Source organism: Coturnix japonica, chromosome 15 (assembly GCF_001577835.2).
Source record: "Coturnix japonica isolate 7356 chromosome 15, Coturnix japonica 2.1, whole genome shotgun sequence".
NCBI lineage: Eukaryota > Metazoa > Chordata > Aves > Galliformes > Phasianidae > Coturnix > Coturnix japonica.
In genome coordinates, this window is record NC_029530.1 from 11,296,869 (window position 1) to 11,316,807 (window position 19,939).

Below are 19,939 nucleotides of genomic sequence, written 5' to 3' on the forward strand. Positions count from 1 at the left end.
AGGGAGGGAGGGAGGGAAGAAGGGAGGAAGGGAGGGAGGAGGGAGAAAGGAAGGGATGAAAGAGAAAAAAATAAAAGAAAAAGAAAGAGAAATAAAATAAATAAAAAAGAAGAATGGGGGGGGGAAGAAAAAAATTGAGACAGGGAAAAAAAAAAAGAAGAAGAAGAAGAAGAAGCAAAACAAAACAGGGAAGAGTGAGAGAGCTAAAGAACAAAATAAAAGGAGAGGGGTCGGGGGGTGGAAACAGCGGGCTGTGCGAGGTGCCTGGTGCCCGCGGCTTGATGCAGGGATGAGGTCCGGGGTAGATCGCGCCTCTCCTTTCAGGACCCTGGATAGCTCCAGGACCGCCGGCGGGGCTGCGCACACAGCGAGGGCGCGGTGGGGGCTCGTGGGCAACGCGGTGACAGGGCCGGGTAGGACCCCGCTCGGCTCGGGGCCGCCCATGACCCCCCGGGGCCCGTGACCCCCGCCCGAGGCTCGTCCCGAAGGACAGTGCCAGACCCGCCTCGGAGGAAAACTTCTTGTCTTTGTGTCCCTTTCCTGACCCGAGACCTGGAAGAAAGTCATCGCCGCTCTCCGCCGCCAACAATCTTCCCAAATACCACCCCAAATACCACCCTCCGACCCCCGCCAGGAGCTGCTCCCACCGCCCCCTTTATCCCTGTCGGCTCCGCTGTCCGCCACTGTATGCAGCTTCAAGGCGCGCCCAGCACTCTCCACGCGTGCCTCCTCCCCATCATTCCCAGTGTGAGGCAAGACCCACATCTGGGCTCGGTGCGAACCAGCCTCACCACTCTGTCGGCTCTTCCCCTCCTCCTCTGGGGTAACGTGAGCTCCAGCTCCCACCCCCCCCCCTCCCCCCACCCAGCATCTCAAAGCCGGATCAGCCTCGACCCCCGATGGCAACACGACAAATCCTTTCCTGCTCGGGCTTGCCAACACCAAGGCGAGCTTCAGGTGCAGCCCTGCCCCTCGCCACCCCCCAGCTCCAGGGGCTTTGCCCGAAGGGGCGCGATCCCCACGCACCGGCTCTCTCCGTCCCGCCGCTGCTATTCGGAGTTCCACGGTTGCCTCCGGCTTTTCTTATGCAGATTCCCTCTTTCACACCTCCTAAACAAAGGCAAACGGGGGCATCGCCTCGCCGTGTCAACACACACGCTCATTAGCGGGAAAGGCGGCGGGGGAGCGGGTGGGAACGGCCCGAGCAGCCCCTCCGGGGGAGGGGGGGGGGGCGGTCACAGCAACGGAAGGCGAGAGCGGGCCGGGGATCGCTCGAGGAAATTTGAAGAGAGTTCTTCACAACCCCCAAGTAAATAAGTTTCCGACACTGCGGGCTTGGCAGCCTCCACTGCGTTTATTGCGAGACGCGTGGCTCAGCCCTACTTTGTCCGAGCCGACGGCGGCACCGCAGGGAGCGGCAGAGCCGGGGCGCGGGTCAGCGGGACCCCGAGGAGGGAAAGCAGGGAGAGGCCAGGTCCGGGGAAACAGGGACGGGAACGGGGCCCTGACATGGCGAGGAAAAAAAATATAAATTATATATATATAAGATATATATATATATATATATGTATTATATAATATGTGTATATATTTCTTAAATATATTTATAAGTATATAAATATAAATATATATAAGTACATATATAAAAATATAATATATATGTGTGTGCATGTATGTACGTGTGTATTTAATAAAATCAACCTATTAAAACAGCACTGATGGAAGGGAGAAGCAGCCGTTGAAACACCAGAGAAATCTGTGCCCCACGAAATCCTGACTGCGCCCGATTAGCGGAGCGGGAGGCGGCGAATCGGGGCTGCCGTCACCGGGGATCCGCAGCCGCTCGGCTTCCCCTCTGACGCTTTTGTGGGTTTGGGGTTTTGTTTGTTGAACTGCTTGCTTACTTACTTGCTTTTTTTGTTCTTTTTTCTTTTTTTTTCTTCCTCTCTTTCTTTTTTTCCCCTTTCCCATCTGCCCTCCGCCCACTTCAAACGGCACCGAACAAACCTAATCGCGGAGCTTTCCGCCTCTCCGGGGCCTCACCTTGACGCCGGCATTCGTTTTGTGGCTCTAGTTCCTCCGACAGCGGCTGGAGCTCGGAGGGAAGGAAAAAATCAATTCGTAAAAATTAAGAAAAGAGAGAGGTAAAAAAGAATGAAAATCCCCCGGTCCCTCATCGCGGTTCGGCCGTGGAGGGGGCGGAAATTTGTTCGTTTGTTTGTTTGTTTGTTTTCTCTCTCCACACCACCCCCTTCTCCACCCTTCAACAAAACAGCCCCGGGTCTGGGGGCGGGGGGAGGGGGGGCACCCCGGCACCGAGATGGGAAAAGAGGGGAACCTGGTGGGAGGTGGGGGGGGGTTGTTTCGTTGCGCAGCGCTGCGCGGCTCTTTGTGCTCGGAGTCGGGAAGTGGGAGTGCACCCTCTCTGCGCTCTCACCTCCGCCACCCGTAGCACGCGGAAATTTCCACGTCCCAGATGCCTTCCCCCCTTTAACCTTGGTATTAATTTATCTTTTTAAACGTCTCCTTAATGCATTCAGACGCTGGAAGCTTTCTTTCTTTCTTTCTTTCTGGTTGGTTTGTTTTTTTGTTTTGTTTTGGTTTTGTACCGTGGGTTATAGTTACACTCCAAACAAAATTATTACACTTTTGTTAGAGACAGAAAGCGGGTGATTAGAGCGGGGCTCTTTGCAGCAAACCCTTTCTCAGTGGTACACCAAGACAATTTTTCACGGCTGGGTGAAATCAGACGCGGGAGGTAATGAATCCTGTGAGCTATTTAAATTTACAATTTGTAACGCAGTCACTCAGAAACGCCTATGGCCCGGCGAGGAGCTGCTTGCTGGGTTTGTTTAATGTTAAAACCGCGCTGTCCCGCTTTTGCCGGGTGAGGGGGTTGGGGGCGCGAGCGGCGGGAGCACCGCACAGCACCGCACAGCACCGCACAGCACCGCACAGCCCCGCGGACGGGTGCGGATCGGGTTCGGCTCCCGTCCCCGCTCTCCGCGCTGTTCCGCGCTCCCTGGCGGCTCCACCAAAACTAGTTGGAAATATCAACAAAGTCGTCTGAGGAGCATCCTAACAGATAGACAATTAATTACAAAACACAGGGGGAATATGCAAACCGCGTATTACAAATTCTACAGGGCTTAACTGATTGGAAACAGATTATTATCTTGTTTGTCTTTTGTCTGTTTCACTTATCCCTCTGTCGCTTGTTGTGCTGTAAGTTGCTACACTTTATTCTTGAAAGGGGAATTTTTATATAGTAAATTCCATCGACATCTTGTATAAGCGACAGCGCTCCTCCACGCGTTGCCCTGTTAAGACACAGTAGGTTTATTAGTTACATATAGGCGGTATTCCGCAGCCTGAATTACCAGCTGTTACTATAAGGGAATGCGTCTGGCGGGGACGGGCTGGGGGGCCACCAGGCTGCGTTCTCGTTCTTCCCTCCCCGTTGCCTTTATTTATTCTTTGGCTTTCTAACGAAACGGAGGGCCGAGCTCGGTGGAGGGGGGGGGGGGGGGGGGGGGGAGTGCAGCTCTTCGTATCCCCGGCCCTGCCCGCATGGTGTACGCGGGGGGGTCCCTGGGTCGGTACCGCAGCGCGGCCGCGAAGCCCCGCACGGAGCCGACAGGGCGCACAGGGAGCAGCCGTAGAAATAAAATATAGAGTGAAAAGCGTCTCCGCCGCCCACACGCTGCCCTCGCCAAGAGGTGTGCACGCATAGGTGTGAGTGGCCGTGTACGCACATCGCCGCGGGCACGCACGCACACGGGCGAACAGGTCTCTGGGCTCGGGACCGGCTGCGCTGCAGCAAAGAGTTGAGAAGTCGGGGCTGAGCCGAGATGAACCCGGCTCCGAGGTTCGACCCCGCACCGCCGCTTCCCGCAACACAAAGCACAGCGGAGCGGAGAGGACCAAGGGCAAACTTTGGCGCTGCGGGAGAGGGCTCGGGGCCCGAGAGGCGTCTGCTCCCCGCTTCCATTTTCCTTCCTATTTCTTTCTTTTCCAGTTACCGCCTTCTGAATTTACTCCTCTCATTGTTTTCTTTCACTTCCTTCCTCTTCTCGCTCACTTTCTCAGACGCTTCTCCCCTGGCTTTCCCTTTTTCGTTTCCTCTATTTTCCGTTCTTTCCCTTATTCCTCCCTTTTATTTTTTTCCTCCTTTCGTTTTCATTCTTCTGTTGTTTTCCCTGTTTGTTTCTCCATTTCTTTCTTCTCTCATGATTTTTATTTTCCGCTTTTTCGTTCTTTCACCCCACCTTCCTTTGATTCCTTTTCTTTTATCCTATTTCTTTTTTCTTTTCTTCTTCTTTTATCTTCTTTTTTTTTTTCATTTCTTTTTTCTACCTTTTTCGTTTAGTTTTTTTTTTAATTTTTTTCCTCGCTTCCCTCTTTTTTTATTTTTATTTTTATTTTTAGTTATTTCCTCCTCTTTCTCTCCCCTTTTTATCGTGTCTTCTGTTCCCTTCTGCGGTTGTTCTGTTTTTGTTGTTGTTGTTTGATTTGTTTCTGTATTTTTCGTTTTATTTTCCCTCTTGCTTTCTCCTTTCTTTCTCCCTCTTTTTTTTTCCTCCTCTCTTCTCATTTACTTTGTTGCTGGTCTCCGCATTTCCCCTTTTCGGTTCTCTATCCCCAATCTCAGCAATCCTCTTTCCCCTGCCCGGCGATGTCCTTATCCTGAGGATTTGGGGTTTCTTTTTTGGCTGCAACTGAGATTTTTTCAGCCCGGTCGCTCTAGTCCTTCCTCCACGGTGCGGAGAACGAGAGGGAACGGATGTGGAGGGCCGGCTGCGGGGAAGGGAGGAACGGAGGGCCACCCATCCCAGCGCCAAAACCCGGTGTCCGGGTGTCCCTCGCTGCCGCCGGTTGTCGTAGCTCCGCAGCACCTGAAACTGAAGAGCACAAGCAGCGGAGAAGTGCGGCGATCCCTGGCTCCGGCATCCCCCTCCTCCCCCTCGCCCCCCCACCCCTCCCTCTCAGCGTCAGCCCCTCTCCCGAAGGGGACACGGTTACGATACAAAGGCCTTCGGGGGGGTAGGGGGTGGTGGGGAGGGGGGCACAGCACTGCGAGGAGCCGCGTAACTTTTCGTCTCCTCTGTCCCCACCCCCGGGTTCCTCCCCCCCCACCACCCTCACCTCCTTCGTGCTTTCACCGCCTACCCCGGTCACAGAGCGGGCTGAGAGGGGAACAGCTGCGGGAGTGTTACGAACAGTGACAGAACAGGTGACGGCCGCCCCGTCCCCTCGGGACCCCCGGAACGAACATCCCCATCAAAGAAAGAATTAAAAAACGAGAGAGAGAGAGAGAAAGGCTGAGCAGAGCCCCCCCGGCACCCCAGGCCAGGTGCGTACTCACTTGGCGGCGCAGGTACAAGCCACCCTCAACAATAGAGGCGCGTTGTTTTTTTCCCTCTGTGCCAAGCACAAGGCTGGAGCCAATTTAGATATGCTATAAATTAAGAGGTTGCCATGGCCACCGCGCTGTCATTGGCCGCCGCCAGCCCGACGCGAGCCCCCACGTCACCAAATCTGAATAAGGATGCGCGAATTACTAAGGCGGGGGACAAAGCTGGCGATGGGGACAGCATGAGAGTGGCGGCGCGGCGGCGGAGCACAGCGAGGCACCGGGGCCGCCGGCCGCTGCGGGGGCGTTCATGCACCCCTCCCGCACCCGCACGCAGCGCGCCCGCCGCTCCCCACCCGCTCCGCAGGGACTCGGGGGGCTTCCGCGGGGGGGCTCGGGCTTTTCTCGCTCGGGGCATCGCTTTTTTCCTACCGAGGCTCCGGAGAGAAGAGGGGGAAGAACTTGACAGCAGCTCCGCTCCCCCTCCCTGATATTTTTTTTTCCGATTTTGTTTTTTAAATTCTTCTTATATTTTTTATTATTTTTATTCTCTCTCCCTTTATTATTATTATTATTATTATTATTATTATTATTATTATTATTAGGTTGATTGGTTCTGGTTTTGGGGATTCTTTTTTTTTTTTTTTTTTTTTTCTTTTAATAGCATTTTTCTTCCTGACGTCTGAATTTTTGAGACCCCGCCGTGTGTTGGCGCGGGGCTGATTCCTTTCATCTGCGCGTTTCCTTCTCGGCGCGGTGATGATGGTGCATTGTGCGGGCTGCGAGAGGCCGATTTTGGACCGCTTCCTACTAAACGTCTTGGACAGAGCATGGCACATCAAATGCGTCCAGTGCTGCGAGTGCAAATGCAACCTGACCGAGAAATGCTTCTCCAGGGAAGGAAAACTCTACTGCAAGAACGACTTTTTCAGGTGAGTGAGTCCCCAGCAATCACAACCCCTTCCAGGGGCTGTGGAACCGCCGCTCCCAGCCCGGCGGAGTAGAAAGATTCTGGGGCTCCTAGAATCTTAGATCTTAGATCAGGGGGTGGGCACTTGGGGGACCCCCCTCCAATCCTCATCCATCTATTCCGTGGGTCTTGGCCGTATCTCTCCGGCCGGGGCCCCGGTCCCTCTGTGTCCAGGGGCTGCGCTGCATCCCGAGTCGGTGAGAGAGGCTGTTCGTGCCCCCGCTCCGGGTGACCTTGTCTCCGAAAGTAGCCGGGCCCGTGGCCCGCTCTGCCAGCGCCCCCACCTCGCAGCAGGCCCGGGGGCCTCTGGACCGGGATCGTCCACCTCCTCACGACCACAGCCTTCCCCCACCTAAACTCCTCTCTTTGTGCAGCACCCCATCGCGGGGCCCCCCACGCTGCTCCGCACCTTAAACGCCCCTAATGACTGCGATAATGTGCCGAGGAGGAAATTAGGGGTCGGCATGGGAAGGGGAAAATGACTTACGACTTGTAATGCCTTCACTACATCAACGTCACAGGCAGCAGAGCGGGGGGCTGAAGTTGTGCCGTAGCCAAGAGGGAAAAGGAGAGAGCCTTGGCGTCCCCCTGGGCCTGGCAGCCCCTGCTCCCCAAAGCCTGGCAGCCGCTGTGAGAGCTTTTGTCTTTTTTTTTTTTTCTTTGTCTTTTTGTTTTTAATATTTTTTCCCTCTGGGAGTTTGTTTTCTGAATTTTTGCCTACCCTGGGAAAAAAAAAATAAAAAAATAAAAATAAAAACATACCCCGGAGAAGACAAAGAGGAGCACTGCAAAGCGGCGGTTCCAAGAAGAGGGGAAAAAGGAATGTGGGGTGCAGGGTGCCCCGCACCGCACCCAGAAGTGCCCCGGGTCTGCTGACACTGCCACCCCCCAGACCCACAGTGCTGCGCTGGGGGCACGGGGAGACCAAAATTCTGCCCCGGTGGGCACGGAGAAAGAAATCCTCACCTTTTGTGGTGGCCACAGTGCACCTTTCTGGGAACCTGAACATCGAAATTCGGATGGGGTGGGGACGGGGGCCTCGGAGACGCGAGGGGAGTGGCGCGGTCCCGTCCCAGTTCTCACATCTTTCTCCCCTCCAGGAGATTTGGCACCAAATGCGCCGGCTGCTCCCAGGGCATCTCCCCCAGCGACCTGGTCCGGAAAGCCCGGAACAAAGTGTTCCACCTGAACTGTTTCACCTGCATGGTTTGCAACAAGCAGCTCTCCACTGGCGAGGAACTGTATATCATAGATGAAAACAAATTTGTTTGCAAAGACGACTATTTGAACTCTCCCAGTTTGAAGGAAGGCAGCCTCAACTCAGGTACTAGCGATGCAGCCCAGGGAACAGAACCGCAGTGGGGCCAAGTCCTGCCCGCTTCCCACGGTCAGCGCAGCGCTCCCGGCGCTGCTCCCGGCGCTGCTCCTGGAGCTGCCGGTGCCGAGGTTTCTCTTTCTGGCCCCACAGCGCCTCGTGGACCTGGGAGGGGGGGGGAGTTGGGGGTATGGATTTGGGATGCGAGCGCTCACCTCGTGCTCCCCGCGGGATGCAGACACGCGTGGATCCCGCGGCTGCCCCGTGCACGGCCCCACTGAGTTCCCCATGTACCCTCCGATCCCGGGACCCCTCCCTGCGAGGCTCCCCTGTCGCCCCGCGCCGAGGGCCTGATCCTTCGCCTCCTTTCACCCAGAGGCAAAGCTCCCATTTGACTTCCTTGGAAGCTGTCTCTGCGTCAGGACCGCGGGATCAGGCCCCCTCCTGCTGGCCCAGCAGTGCCGGCCGCCCGTGCTCACCCCCTGCCATGGGGTCTTTCTCCGTCCAGCACCCGGGGCCGGATCCTGTCACTCGAGTCAGTGGGGCCGCTGCTGCGAGCGAGGCGAGTAGAGTTTGGCCTGAGTAGTGCCGGCATCAGGGGCCGGGGGAGGCGGCTGGGGGAGGAGAGCCATGTTCAAGGCAGTGACCAGACCACCCCACAAGCCCCCATAGTTCTGCATTTCTCCCAGTGGCGCATCCAGGATCCTAGTGTGAGAAGCGCAGTGTGGGGGGAGAGGGGAAGCGCCGGAGGCTGCGGGGTGCTCGGTGGGGACGCCCCCTCCCCAGCGTGCCCTCTCCCGGCTGCACGGCCCTTGTGCAGCAGTGGGAGGGGGGTGCCGCCAAGTTCGCCTTTCAGATGTAGGGGGCCTAACTGCGAGATGCTCAGCCCGAGTTCATAGTTGTTTGGAGTGCCTCAGGGGTTCCCGGGGGCAACAGCCATCTGCACTTCTTGGTTCTGCCCAGCACCCCCTCCCCTCTCCTGAAAAGCATCTGGGCTCGGTGGGAAGGGGAAAGCAGTGGAGAGGGGGGTCGATCTCTCTCCTAAGCCCATCCCCACCCACCCCCTCCCCGGGTCTCCTTTACAGTGTCCTCATGTACAGACAGGAGTTTGTCCCCGGATCTCCAGGACCCCATGCAGGATGACACCAAGGAGACAGACAATTCCACCTCCTCAGACAAAGAGACCGCCAACAACGAGAACGAGGAGCAGAACTCGGGCACCAAGAGGAGGGGGCCCCGCACCACCATTAAGGCCAAGCAGCTGGAGACCCTCAAAGCTGCCTTTGCGGCCACCCCCAAGCCCACCCGACACATCCGTGAGCAACTGGCGCAGGAGACTGGCCTCAACATGAGGGTCATCCAGGTACGGCCACTCCACAGCCATCCACCCCCCCACCCCTCGTGATGTCACCGGGCCAGTCCATGACATCATGGACCCAACCCACGCAGATCTAGGACAGCAGAGTTTTGGGGGGGAAGCAGGGAAGGGATGTGGATGGGGCCCTGGACGGAGCACAGGAGGTGGAGCAAGGAAAAGCCACTGCGCCCTGCAGACAGCCCCTGTACCTTCCTACCGCGCTTCCCACCACCCACCCCCCTCCCTCCACGGCAAGAAAGTCCCTGCGGAAATGTAGGGATTAATGGGCTTTATTAGCGGCGTTAATAGGGGAGGAAGCTCCGGCTCTGCAGCAGGCGGCTCAGATCCCGGCAAAAGGGAGCAGGACCCGCGGGACGTGTGCACACTCCAGACGTGCCCAGATGTGGAGGGAAATAATGCAGATCCCCCCCAGGCCACCAGAGCTATGCTTTGAAGGGAGAATGCCCCCGAGAAGGCTGTTGTACCGCCCTTCCCTTTTATTCCCATCCCATCGGCCGGCTCGCTTCCAGTCCCCTCCCCGCCTTCTGCCGTGACCCCCCCATTTATCCCCTCCTTTATCCTGCTCTCCCATTGGAGAAAACTCTCCGGAGACAGGTAGGCTGTAGGACGGCACACCCCATGGGATGCAATGAGGTGCCGGGGCTTTCCTTGCCTCTCAGGGTGTTGTCAGCAGGGTGTAGCATGAAAACAACCCCAAGCTGGGAAATCCCCTCCAGCGAGGCATTCCATCCCTGCCCCCATCCGTCCCTGGCCTAAGTGGGGAGGGCTGGCCCTGAGGATTTGGGGTCCCCACGGCAACCCAGCCCCGAGTGCTGATGCTGGCCCGGCCGCAGGTCTGGTTCCAGAACCGCCGGTCCAAGGAGCGCCGGATGAAGCAGCTGAGTGCTCTGGGTGCCCGCCGACACGCCTTCTTCCGCAGCCCGCGCAGGATGCGGCCCCTGGGCGGCCGTCTCGACGAGTCCGAGATGCTCGGCTCGACGCCCTACACGTACTACGGAGGTGGGCCCGCCGTCCCGTCCCCATTCCATCCCACCGCATTCTTCCCCCGTTTCCTTCCCTACCTTTGTTCCTCCCCATCTCGGCACTCCCTTTCCCCTGCCGCCCAGACTCGGGGCCGTGACGGCGGTGGCAGCAGCACGGTCTCTCTCTCGGGAAACAAAGCCTCAGCTGAGGGCTTTTGTGCCCCTTTCAGACTGCATTTGTCCCAATTACCCCCCGGGCTTGCAGCATATGGAAGGTCACCACCACCCTGACGGGATGGGGGTGGGACAGGGAACCCCATGGCATTTGGGACAATATATCCTGCTTTTGGGCCAAGTGCTCTCACAAATTCCCCTCTGCCCCTACTGCTGCCAGAACCCCTATGTGACTAATATATATGTAGGTATGATGTATATTTCCCTCCTATTTATAAGTATTCCGTTTTATTTTTATTTATATATCTCATTTATATGTATCTTCCTATTATACATATATATATATATATAATCCGCATGTATAAATGTATGCATACATGTATATATATATGCATATTCAATATATACGCATGTTTTTCACTTGTAACTAAGATCGAAATTATGCCCATCTTCTCTGCCCCGGGGTTGCCCTCAGCCCCTCCTGTTCCCCTTCCCATTCCACCAGCACTGCAGCCATTAGGATAACGGGGCCCATTTTTCTCCCTGCTCAGCCCCAGCAGCACCGAGCACCCCAGGAGGATACATTGGAGGGGAGGAGGGGGAGGCATGCTCATCCCTGAGTGGGAGGGCAGCCCTACTTCCTGCAGGTGCTCAGGGTGGTGGCCCCTAGGACTGGCTCCAATATTTCCTCACCTTTGCAGATTACCAAGGTGACTACTACGGGCCAGGAGGCAACTATGACTTTTTTCCCCATGGGCCCCCCTCCCAGGCCCAGTCTCCGGCCGACCCCAGCTACCTTCAGAACTCAGGACCTGGCTCCACGCCCCTGGGACCCTTGGAGCCCCCCCTTAGCGGACACCACTCCTCAGAAAACCAAAGGTACACGGATATGATCTCGCACCCCGACACCCCTAGCCCTGAGCCAGGGATGACGGGTTCGCTGCACCCCATCCCGGGGGAGGTCTTCAGCGGGGGGCCCAGCCCACCCTTCTCCATGTCCAGCAATAGCGGCTACAGCGGGGCCCTCGCACACCCCAACCCGGAGCTGAGCGAGGCAGCGGTGTGGTAGGGCCGAGCGGGAGGACTCCGCTGCCCCTCAGCCTCGGGGCACAGCTCGCTACGTCCCCATCGACGGAAATCTGACACCCCAATGCTGCATCCTCCCGCTGTGTCCAGCCCCGTGCAGGGACACCGCGCTACCTCCCTGCCCGCCCACACCGCCCAGCACCCCCGTGCTGTTATGAGCGAGGGGGAGGGGGGGCGAAGCGCACCAGCCTGGAGCTCCCCCCACCACGTTGGAACTGCCGCTCTCGGACCAAAGTTGAACTCGCCAGGACATGGGTCCCACCGGTGCGGGGGCTGCCACACGGCTCCCCCACTCGCTAATTAGCACCCTTTTTAATTATCCCCTTCCTCAGCCTCTGTTCATCCGAGCATTATGGTGGGGGGGAATGGGGGACAGCAGGACCCTCCCTTAGCCCCCTCTTGGGGCCCTTGTTCCCATTGATCCCATTTTATTCCCAAGGAGGATGTGGTTTCGGACCAGAATCTTGGAGTTGGGGGGGGGAAGGGGGGGAGGGGGTTGGTGCACGGAGCTTGGGAAACCCAGGAAGAGACAGAAATGGGAAAAACAAACAGAAACAGAGAGAAAACCAGATAGAACAAAACCCACCCGAGCAGTGCGGCAGTGGAGGAGAGCCAAGCCCCCCCTGGCCCCACAGTCTGAGGATGTATTATAGATTTTGCTTCTAGTTTCTTTATTTTGTATAAAGGAGAAAACAAATAAAGTATGTTTTTGTGTTTACTGATTATTTATTGTACTTTTAGTCATTGGAAGTTGAGTTTTTTTCTATTTTGGAGGCTGGGAAAGGGTGGTGGTGAGTGGAAGGAGAGAGGATAGAGTGGAGTGGGGGGGAAAGGGAAAAAGAGGATGGAAAAGGAAGATAAAAAGTTGTGTTCTGAGTGCACCGTGGGTTTCCTGTCCCATTGCCTATTGCAGAGGCTGTCAGTGTGACCAGCTTGTGTTGTTAAATGTGAATAAAAACCATTTTAGTTACCTGCTCTGGCACCTGGTCCCTTTCATTGTGGGGTTTGAGCAATGAGCGGCACTGAGCTAATATTTGAAATACAAAATCAAGGCAAGAGTTTACACTCCCCACCCCCTCCCCCCTAATACACACACACACCTTGTCTTGTAGTAAAAAGATATAAACAGAATAAATTACTTCCCTTGCTGGCTTCCGAGAGCCCCTCTCTCTGACCTGAATTTTAAGTCCTGGCGTGGCGGTGCTGCTGAGAGCTGGTGATGGATGACAGGCAGCCACCTTGCTGTGTATTTTCCCTGTTCAGCCAAGCGAAGGAATTTATCTTTCCTGTGCCATGATGAGTGGTAATAAGGGGCTGCAGGCAAGCCAGGGGCATCTGAAACACTCAGCACAGTGGAAACTGAGGCATGGTACAGCCCCATTGGGACCCCAGGGCAATAGGGTGCATATGGGTGGTGTGTGGGCCAGCGAGACCCCCTGTTAGTATGAGCCACTGTTATTATGAGGGCTGCAAAATGGGGCACAAGGGCACATACTGGCTGCTATTGTTATGATGACTGTGTTATCACTGTTCTGCTAATTGCGGGGTGCACCAATCTGCAGCACCCATCCCAGGCTGCAGGAGGGGAGCATTGGGGTAAAGTGGCGGCTCCGTGTGAGGAGGTCAGGGTGCAGAAGCTGGAAAGTAATCTGGTTCTGGACACAGGATAAAAAAACTATGGGAGGAGGTTTGTCTGACTCCTTGTAGTTAATTGTGTGCCTTATAATAAGACTCTCCAGCCTCTGGCACTCCCTAGAAACAAGCTTTTACATAAGATATTGCCCACAGTGGAGCAGTGGGGATTTGATATATATGGGGTGGGTCTTCTGGGAAGCATGGCGCTGGCTTACCAGGCCATGGGGATTTACTGGAGAAAAGGGAAAAAAGAAGGTGGGGAGGAGGGGGCTCCTGGGAGGTGGCTGGGCAAGGGGAGCCTTGTTAGCTGCTTGGAATGGGCAGGAGGAGGCTGAGAGGGGGTTTTGTGGCAGGAAAGGGTGAAATGGACACTGGAGTGAAATAGATCAACTGGTGTTAGTTGGAGAAATGGTGGTAAACGGGGCCCCAGACCGAGCTGGGAGCCCCAGCAAGAGCAACACACAGCCCCACCAAGGAACCACCTGGCTGCAGACAATGCATGAGAAAAGGGAGAAGATTGTAATAGTTAATAATGGTTAGAATAATAAAGCACCAAGACGGCAGTAAAGTAATCAGTCAGAGAGGGAGCATTTGATAATTGGAGTGGGGAGTCGTGGTCAGTGCCAGACACAGCGGATCAAGGGATGTGGCCATTTCCAGGGCCATTTGTTGGGATTGGAGGGAGGAATGCTGCCATGCCTCAGTTTCCCCATCCTGCAGAGCCACAGGCGCAAGGCTCGTCCAGCAGCCATCACTGCAGCACAGGAGGCCATGGGGTGGCATGAGGGTCACTCCAGGCCGAGCTGGTTCTTCAGGTCCCGCAGAAGTGCAGCTGTCATGCTGCTGCCACCGCAGACCACCACCACCACGCGGCCCAGTGGGGTCCGCAGGCGCCCCTCACGCTGCAGCTGCTGCAGCCGTTTCGAGTAGAATAGGGCCAGCGCTGCACCACACGCTGGCTGCACCAGCATCCGCTCATCATCTGCAGGGATGGAGACACGCTGAGTGCCCGTCCCTGTCACACCCCTCTAACGTCTTTGTCCCCATGCCCTGCTCACCCAGGAACCTTTCCACAGCATGCACAGCCTCGGCATCCTCCACCACCTCTGAAATGACCTGGATCTCCTGGGCACACTGCAGCGCCCGTGCTGACACCGTCTTGGCCCCAAGGCATTTGGCCACACTGGAGAACAATCAGAGTAGCCCCAGGACCTGTTATCCCCTTGAGGCTCTACTACAGTGTTGGCTGAGACCTGCCAACTCGTGACATGCACCAATATCAAAGCCCCCTGCACTTTCTATGTTCCATCATGTTGGGGACCCCTATGTTAATGGAGGCGCCCCCATGCTGACACTAGCACCCACCTGGTGATGTCGGGCAGGGTGATGAGGTGCCCAGCCTTCAGCGCTGCGTGGAAGCTGTGGGCCCCCCAGGTCTCAGCAGCAATGATGGGGACATCAAGCCATCCCACCTGCTGCAGCCCGGCCACCACACCAGCCAGCAGCCCTCCACCTCCCACTGCCAGTACAATAGCGTCAGGCTTTGTGTCCAGTGTGTCCTTCAGCTCCAGGACCAGGCTAGCATGGCCCTGCCTGCAGGTTGGGGACAGTGAGTAGTTGCCTGTGGCCTCTGCCCAGAGCACAAGGGTGGGCAGCACTCACCACAACAAGGGGTCGTCAAAGGGGTGGATGCTGGCCCAGTCCTCATTCTGCACCAACTCTAGGGCTCTCTGGTTGGCTTCATCCCACACCTGGGAGGTGGTGGGTGCTCAGTGAGGCTGCAGCCAGCTCCAGTGCCCCATTCCCATCACCCCTCCCTTGCTGCCACAAGGACAGTGGAAACTCAAGCAGGATGTGAGTGATGCGTTTTGGGACAGGGACACTGGGTCTGCACATATCCACAGCCTTGCAGAGGGCTGCAGTGCCCCCCCCCAGCCACAGTTTGGGGTGTGAGTGCCTTACCTTTCCATAGACCTCCACTGTTGCCCCCAGCTCCTTCAGCCTGCTCACGGTGCTGGGGCTGGTGCTGCTGGGCACCACCACAGTGGCCGGCAGCCCCAGCTTCCTGGCTGCATATGCTGTGGCCATGCCTGCATTCCCTCCTGTCAAGAGTGAGGGGTTGAGCAGTTCCACCTCCCCATCCACCCCCACTCATCCCAGGCCTGCAGGACGAACTGTGTTGTGGAGGGGGGGTGTAGAGAGGGGAACCCAACTTGGAGCAGCCCCAGCCCCAAAAGCCTGTGGGAAGGTACAAGGACAAGGGGCTGGGAGCAGGGGGGTATTCTCCAGCACCCCCATGCCATCACCCCCGATAAGCCCTGTGCAGGTCTCAGTTACCTGAGGAACAAACAAAGTGCTGGCAGCCTTTCCTGGCAGCCTGAGGGAAGAAGACAGAAGAAGGACGTGGCCATGCGCCCCCCATGGTATCCAGAGGCCGCACACCCACGTAGCACACCCACCTCCTGGCAGAGGTGCCCGATGCCCCGGATCTTGAAGGAGCCGGTGGGCTGCACGTTCTCCAGCTTCATGTACACCTGTGTCCCTGCTGCCCGGGACAGGGCCGAGCTCTCCAGGAGCGGGGACACGATGTGGAAGGGCTTCTTGCTCCCCCCGCACTGGGCTGCCATGGCCACAGGGTGACACGTGGTACCTGATTCCTGCAGGGCAGAATGATACTGCACGTCCCAGAATAATGTCTGGAGACAGAGGAGGGCAAAGTGATGTCGGAGGGGCTGTTTGTGTCCCTGCGTCCTGCGCCAGCAGTGTCCTGTCCCAGCAGAGCTGAGGACTTTGTCCCATTGGCCCAGGATGGCAGCCAGCTCTCCCAGGCAGCCGTACCATGGCTTGTTGGCACCGGAAATGGCACAGCATGCCCTGGTCACAGCAAGGACTGGGGGAAGGGCTCCTGGCAATGCTGCACTGCTGTGGGGCCAGCAGCCCCGCTCTGCCCTGGGACAGCCCCTTCTCGTCAGCCCCCAGGTAAGGTATCCCCCCCCCCACCATACACACTCAGAGATGGCTCTGCCCTGGGCAGGGAGAAGGAGGATGGGTCCTCACAGGACAAGGCTGTGCTGTTCTGGAGGTGACAAATGCCAGTGTGCGCCAGGAGTGACGGGGGCACAGCTGAGCGGGAGGCAGTACGATATCAGCCAGCCTGGAGCCAGTGGGAGCCTCGTCCCTTCAAAACACTGCCTAATGTCAGCTCATTAATCCCCCAGTAATTACCTCGTTATTCCTAACAAGCTGCACTGCACGGAGCAGATCAAGGGAATTGCAGTATGAAGATTTGGCGCTGGAGGTTTTGGGGCTGGGGGAAGCACACAGGTGGCTGAGGAGGGGAAACAAAAGGGACAAGGACAGTCACCTAGGGCAGGCAGTGCTCCCACTCTCTCACTGCTTGCCTGCTCCAGCTGGTCCACAGATGGAGGCTGTGCATGCTGCTGCTTCCAGGAACTTGAAAGAATCCTTGCTGAGCAGAGGCCAAGAACCCCAATCTGCAGTGTCCCAGTACTGCACTGCAGGCACTGCTCTATGCTCCCGAGGCAGCACCCAGAAGAGGGGGGAACACGCGGGGGTACCACAGCATGCAGCACAGAATGTTGGCAGAACATGAAGTGCACTCACCACCATCTCTGTTACACACAGGGCATTTTATTTGCTACACCAACCTCAGCCGTTTATCCCTCCCTGCCATGCAGCTGTCCTAGCACCAGACCCACCTCCTGGAACCCCTCATCCAGGGACAGCCCCCCAGAATGAGGAGCCCTGTGAGAGGCGTTCCTTCTGTGCTTGGTTTTGGGACAAGGGTCAGAGCCCACTGACCAATCCTGCGCACAGTGGCACAGATGGGGCACAACCCATTATGCAGCAGCAAATGGTGAGAGAAGCAGGGGAAGAAAAACGTGGGGGGCAGTTCCCTGCAGCCCCCCCCCCATCCTGCAGAAAGAGGGAAAGCCGTGGGCATGTCTCACACCGGCTCAGTCCCATCGGACCTTGATAGGAGGGAACCTCCAGAGGTCGGGGTGGCCCATGTGCAGCAGGTGGCTGCAGGGGGATGTGCTCCAGCGGAAGGGTGGCACGTCATCCCACGTCGGTCCGCTGGCAGCCACCAGCCCAAAGCTGCGGGCCATGCCAAAGGAGGTGACCTGGCAGGGGGGAACGTGAAGATGTGAGTGCCAGGAAGTGATAGCACGGCAGGGGCCAGGGCTGTGCCCACCTTGGTGTCAGTGCCACCATGGCAGCGCTGGTGCAGGGCAGCAAAGGGGTAGGTGCCATTAGCCGGGTTGAGGTCAGAGCGGGCGGAGATGGCGTTCTCAGCATTGTGGGGTGGGTCGCAGCCCCGGCACTGCGACAGCGGGTCCTGCAGGTAGTTGTTGGATCTGCCGGGCAGTGGAGAGAGACAGACGTGGCACAGGAAGGAACACAACAACTGCAGTGAAGATCTGACACAAGGGCTGGAAAACTCCTGAGGGTGAAAGCTGGGAGGAGACACCAGGGGCTATAGCACCCACCTCATCAGACGGACCATGGAGTCCACATCGTGGACCTGTGACTGGTTCCTGCGAAAGATCTGGGCACGTGGGTTCTTGTCATAGGTGAACCAGTCACCGTACTTCAGCACCAGCTCCAGATTCCCGCTGGCATTGAAGATCTCCTCAAAGTACCTGCATGGGGGGGCAGGGACAGTCAGCCTCGCCTGCTCTCAGCACAGGACAGTAGAGCTGGACAGAAAGGTGAGGCTAGATGAAGCTTACGGCACATTGTAGCTGGCCCAGTACCCCTGCTGGTACAGCAGCTCTGTCTTATCAGCCACTATCACTAAGCCCCTGTGGCAGGAATGGCAGCAGTCAGAGCAGAAGGCAAAGCACAGTGGGGATGAGGGAAAACCCACCTGGGGGTCCTGAGCAGGGTGCCGGGGGCCATCACCCACATGCAAGAGAGCTGCCAGCAGCAGCACCGCTGCTGTCACACCACAGCAGAAGGACCACCACCAGCAAAGGAAGCCCACCTTGGCCCATTGGGCAACCTGTAGGCTCGGCACTGGGGGGTGAAAGGCACTCACGGGATCTGCTCCAGCACCGTCAGCAGGCCCTGCTGTGTGCCAGCACGCCCTGGTGAGAAAGCTTTGTAGTCCACCAGCATCCACTGGTTGTTGTACCTGCAGGAGGACACAATGTCCTCTGGTGGTTGCCCCAAGGAGGGGATGTTTCTCCCTCCAACCCCACTCACGTGCCACTGTTGAAGCGCTGGAAGATGCTGGCCCACTCAGCACCGCTGCGGGCCAAGCGATTGGCCACAATGTTCCGCAGCCATTCCAGGACGCTGCCTTGAGGCCGCAGGTACCGCCAGCGTGACTTGTCACTGTTCCCAATGGTGGTCTCCAGTGCGACCTGTGGGGATGGGAGGGCTGAGCGGGGCTGGTGGGAGGAGTGAGGGTGCAAGCGGCACTTACCAGCCCGCTGCTCAGGATGTAGAAGTCATCTCCGGAAAAGATGGTGCCAGGGTAGGAGGAGAACACCTGGACACTACCTGGAACACGGGCAGTGCCTGGGGGAGCAGAGCAGGGGGTCAGGCAGCCAGCAGGGGCACAGAGCAGCCCCCAGCCCTGCACGCACCACCAGGCTCAGCACGGAAGGGCAGCGTGTACTTCTTGATGAGGCGCAGCATGGACTGATAGGGCGCCCAGGTGTCGTGGGCCACGAGCAGGTCCTGGCAGCCCGGCAGCAGCTTGAGCAGCGCCGAGCAGGACCCAGAGCCCAGTGGGCGCTGCTGGGCAGAGGAGTTGAAGGCCGCCTCCAGATCCTCCAGGTCCCCCCCCAGCTGCAGCAGGCTGTGGGTGGGGGGGTGTTGGGTTGGGGCACCCCGCACCGAGCGCCGCTCCCAGCGTCGCGGTAGGGGGCTCGGTGCGCCCGTCCTGGGGGCGGACACCTTCCTTACAGGAAGCCGAAGGGTGAGAGGGAGAGGCGGCCCGACGGGAGGGCCACGCGCCCGCGGTAGCTGTCCTCCAGCCCCTGCAGCTGCAGCAGCGTCAGGCGCACCTGGGGGTCGGCAGGGACACGGCAGAACGGGGACAGGCGATAATCTCGGGCCGTGGTACAGGGACGGCGCCCGAGGGCTGCCCGGGTCCCGGCCCGGACGGCCTCACCTGGTGCCAGTAGGCGCGGTCGCGGCCGGAGCCCATCTGCTCCTCCATCCAGGCCAGGTTGGCCTCCAGGTATCCCCGCAGCCGGCGGCAGTACTGCGTCTCGTAGCGGAAGGGCCCGCAGTAGCCCACGGCCGTGTTCATCCAGTGCATGTAGATGAGCTGCGGACACGGCGCTCGCACACACCGCCGCCGACACCGCCCCGCGCCCCACGCCCCGCGCCCCGCACCTGCTCGGTGACGGCGGCCTCGGCCAGTCCCGCGGCGTAGGCCTGCAGGGTGTCGTTGAAGGACGCGTTGGCGGACACCTCGAGGAACGCCCACCTGCGGCACGGGGCGCGCTCAGAGCGGGGCAGCTCACGGGCGGCCGCGCCCGGCCCCGGGCCCTTACCCGACGGCCTGGATGTGGTCGGTGAGCTCGGCCCAAGCCACGGCGGCGGGCTGGAGGCCGGGCAGCACGCGGAGCCGGCCCGAGCCGGGCTCCAGGAGCACGGAGGCGCTGCGGGGCGGAGGGGTCGGGCCGGACAAGACCCCCGGTACCCACAGCGGTACCCAGACCGTCACAGCGACCAACGCCAACAGCGCCCGCAGCGCCGCCATCGCGGGAGGGGCGGTGCCGAGCCCGGGGGCGGTGCGGTGAGAGGAGGCGGGCGGGGTACGAGATAAGCCGCGCCCTCCGGGCGGCGGCCGCCCCTCGCCCCATTGGTACTCGTTCCTGCATCAGTAGCTCCGGACCCCCGGCGTCCCTTCGCCCTGCGGGCTCCCTCCTTCGTCGTCCATCCCAGCCCCCCTCCTTGTGCTCCCACACGCTCCCTCCCACATCCACGCAGGGCGGACACGACCGTTAGCGACCCGGACACGTCGTACGCGGCAGGGGGCGGCTCCACGGCCCCTCCTCGCCGTGGCCGTACAACCCCGCCGTCG

General features: G+C 58.4%; 3 protein-coding genes and 2 long non-coding RNA genes across 13 annotated transcripts; 1 reads left to right on the plus strand and 4 right to left on the minus strand.

The window, feature by feature from the left end:
- Positions 1-1,335: 1,335 nt before the first annotated feature.
- On the minus strand, positions 1,336-3,525 carry LOC116654121. Its single transcript, XR_004309051.1, has 2 exons — positions 2,044-3,525; positions 1,336-1,504 (listed from the first exon to the last, which is right to left on the minus strand). It is a non-coding gene; the product is annotated as an uncharacterized LOC116654121 (long non-coding RNA).
- Positions 3,526-4,403: 878 nt separating this feature from the next.
- On the minus strand, positions 4,404-5,454 carry LOC107321210. Its single transcript, XR_001558495.2, has 2 exons — positions 5,366-5,454; positions 4,404-4,901 (listed from the first exon to the last, which is right to left on the minus strand). It is a non-coding gene; the product is annotated as an uncharacterized LOC107321210 (long non-coding RNA).
- Positions 5,455-5,555: 101 nt separating this feature from the next.
- LHX5 (LIM homeobox 5) lies at positions 5,556-12,208 on the plus strand. Of its 2 annotated transcripts, XM_015878493.2 has the most exons (6): positions 5,556-6,285; positions 7,424-7,647; positions 8,724-9,001; positions 9,850-10,015; positions 10,854-11,031; positions 11,155-12,208. In XM_015878493.2, the coding sequence occupies exons 1-6, from the start codon at positions 6,113-6,115 to the stop codon at positions 11,219-11,221; spliced, it is 1,086 nt and encodes a 361-aa protein (XP_015733979.1). In that variant the 5' UTR covers positions 5,556-6,112; the 3' UTR covers positions 11,222-12,208. The 2 variants fall into 2 exon arrangements, with proteins under 2 accessions (XP_015733979.1, XP_015733978.1); XM_015878492.2 differs by having other exon boundaries at positions 10,854-12,208.
- Positions 11,941-15,677, minus strand: SDSL (serine dehydratase like). The gene is made up of 7 exons (XM_015878494.2): positions 15,333-15,677; positions 15,211-15,250; positions 14,836-14,975; positions 14,536-14,624; positions 14,239-14,466; positions 13,932-14,056; positions 11,941-13,855 (listed from the first exon to the last, which is right to left on the minus strand). The coding sequence occupies exons 1-7, from the start codon at positions 15,498-15,500 to the stop codon at positions 13,662-13,664; spliced, it is 984 nt and encodes a 327-aa protein (XP_015733980.1). The 5' UTR covers positions 15,501-15,677; the 3' UTR covers positions 11,941-13,661.
- Positions 15,678-16,504: 827 nt separating this feature from the next.
- On the minus strand, positions 16,505-19,846 carry PLBD2 (phospholipase B domain containing 2). 8 transcript variants are annotated; one of them, XM_015878167.2, is made up of 12 exons: positions 19,407-19,722; positions 19,246-19,339; positions 19,019-19,177; positions 18,811-18,911; positions 18,489-18,703; positions 18,326-18,420; positions 18,103-18,263; positions 17,936-18,031; positions 17,628-17,699; positions 17,385-17,537; positions 17,090-17,252; positions 16,505-17,018 (listed from the first exon to the last, which is right to left on the minus strand). In XM_015878167.2, the coding sequence occupies exons 1-12, from the start codon at positions 19,613-19,615 to the stop codon at positions 16,851-16,853; spliced, it is 1,686 nt and encodes a 561-aa protein (XP_015733653.1). In that variant the 5' UTR covers positions 19,616-19,722; the 3' UTR covers positions 16,505-16,850. The 8 variants fall into 8 exon arrangements, 7 of the variants coding, with proteins under 7 accessions (XP_015733653.1, XP_015733650.1, XP_015733649.1 ...); XM_015878164.2 differs by having other exon boundaries at positions 17,936-17,984; positions 18,103-18,420; positions 19,246-19,287; positions 19,407-19,846; XM_015878163.2 differs by having other exon boundaries at positions 18,489-18,911; positions 19,407-19,846.
- Between the last annotated feature and the right edge of the window lie 93 nt (positions 19,847-19,939).

Excerpts from the sequence above, each read along its gene's own strand:
- LHX5 (XM_015878492.2), top strand. The coding sequence starts at position 6,113 with ATGATGGTGCATTGTGCGGGCTGCGAGAGGCCGATTTTGGACCGCTTC. Across the intron at positions 7,648-8,723 it reads GGAAGGCAGCCTCAACTCAG|TGTCCTCATGTACAGACAGG; the intron begins GTACTAGCGATG and ends TCTCCTTTACAG. Across the intron at positions 9,002-9,849 it reads TCAACATGAGGGTCATCCAG|GTCTGGTTCCAGAACCGCCG; the intron begins GTACGGCCACTC and ends GCCCGGCCGCAG.
- SDSL (XM_015878494.2), bottom strand. The coding sequence starts at position 15,500 with ATGGCAGCCCAGTGCGGGGGGAGCAAGAAGCCCTTCCACATCGTGTCC. Across the intron at positions 14,976-15,210 it reads GCACTTTGTTTGTTCCTCAG|GAGGGAATGCAGGCATGGCC; the intron begins GTAACTGAGACC and ends CACTCTTGACAG. Across the intron at positions 14,057-14,238 it reads ACCCTGCCCGACATCACCAG|TGTGGCCAAATGCCTTGGGG; the intron begins GTGGGTGCTAGT and ends ATTGTTCTCCAG.
- PLBD2 (XM_032447961.1), bottom strand. The coding sequence starts at position 19,736 with ATGCAGGAACGAGTACCAATGGGGCGAGGGGCGGCCGCCGCCCGGAGG. Across the intron at positions 18,912-19,018 it reads ACCGCGCCTACTGGCACCAG|GTGCGCCTGACGCTGCTGCA; the intron begins GTGAGGCCGTCC and ends GCCGACCCCCAG. Across the intron at positions 17,253-17,384 it reads TCCATGGTCCGTCTGATGAG|ATCCAACAACTACCTGCAGG; the intron begins GTGGGTGCTATA and ends ACTGCCCGGCAG.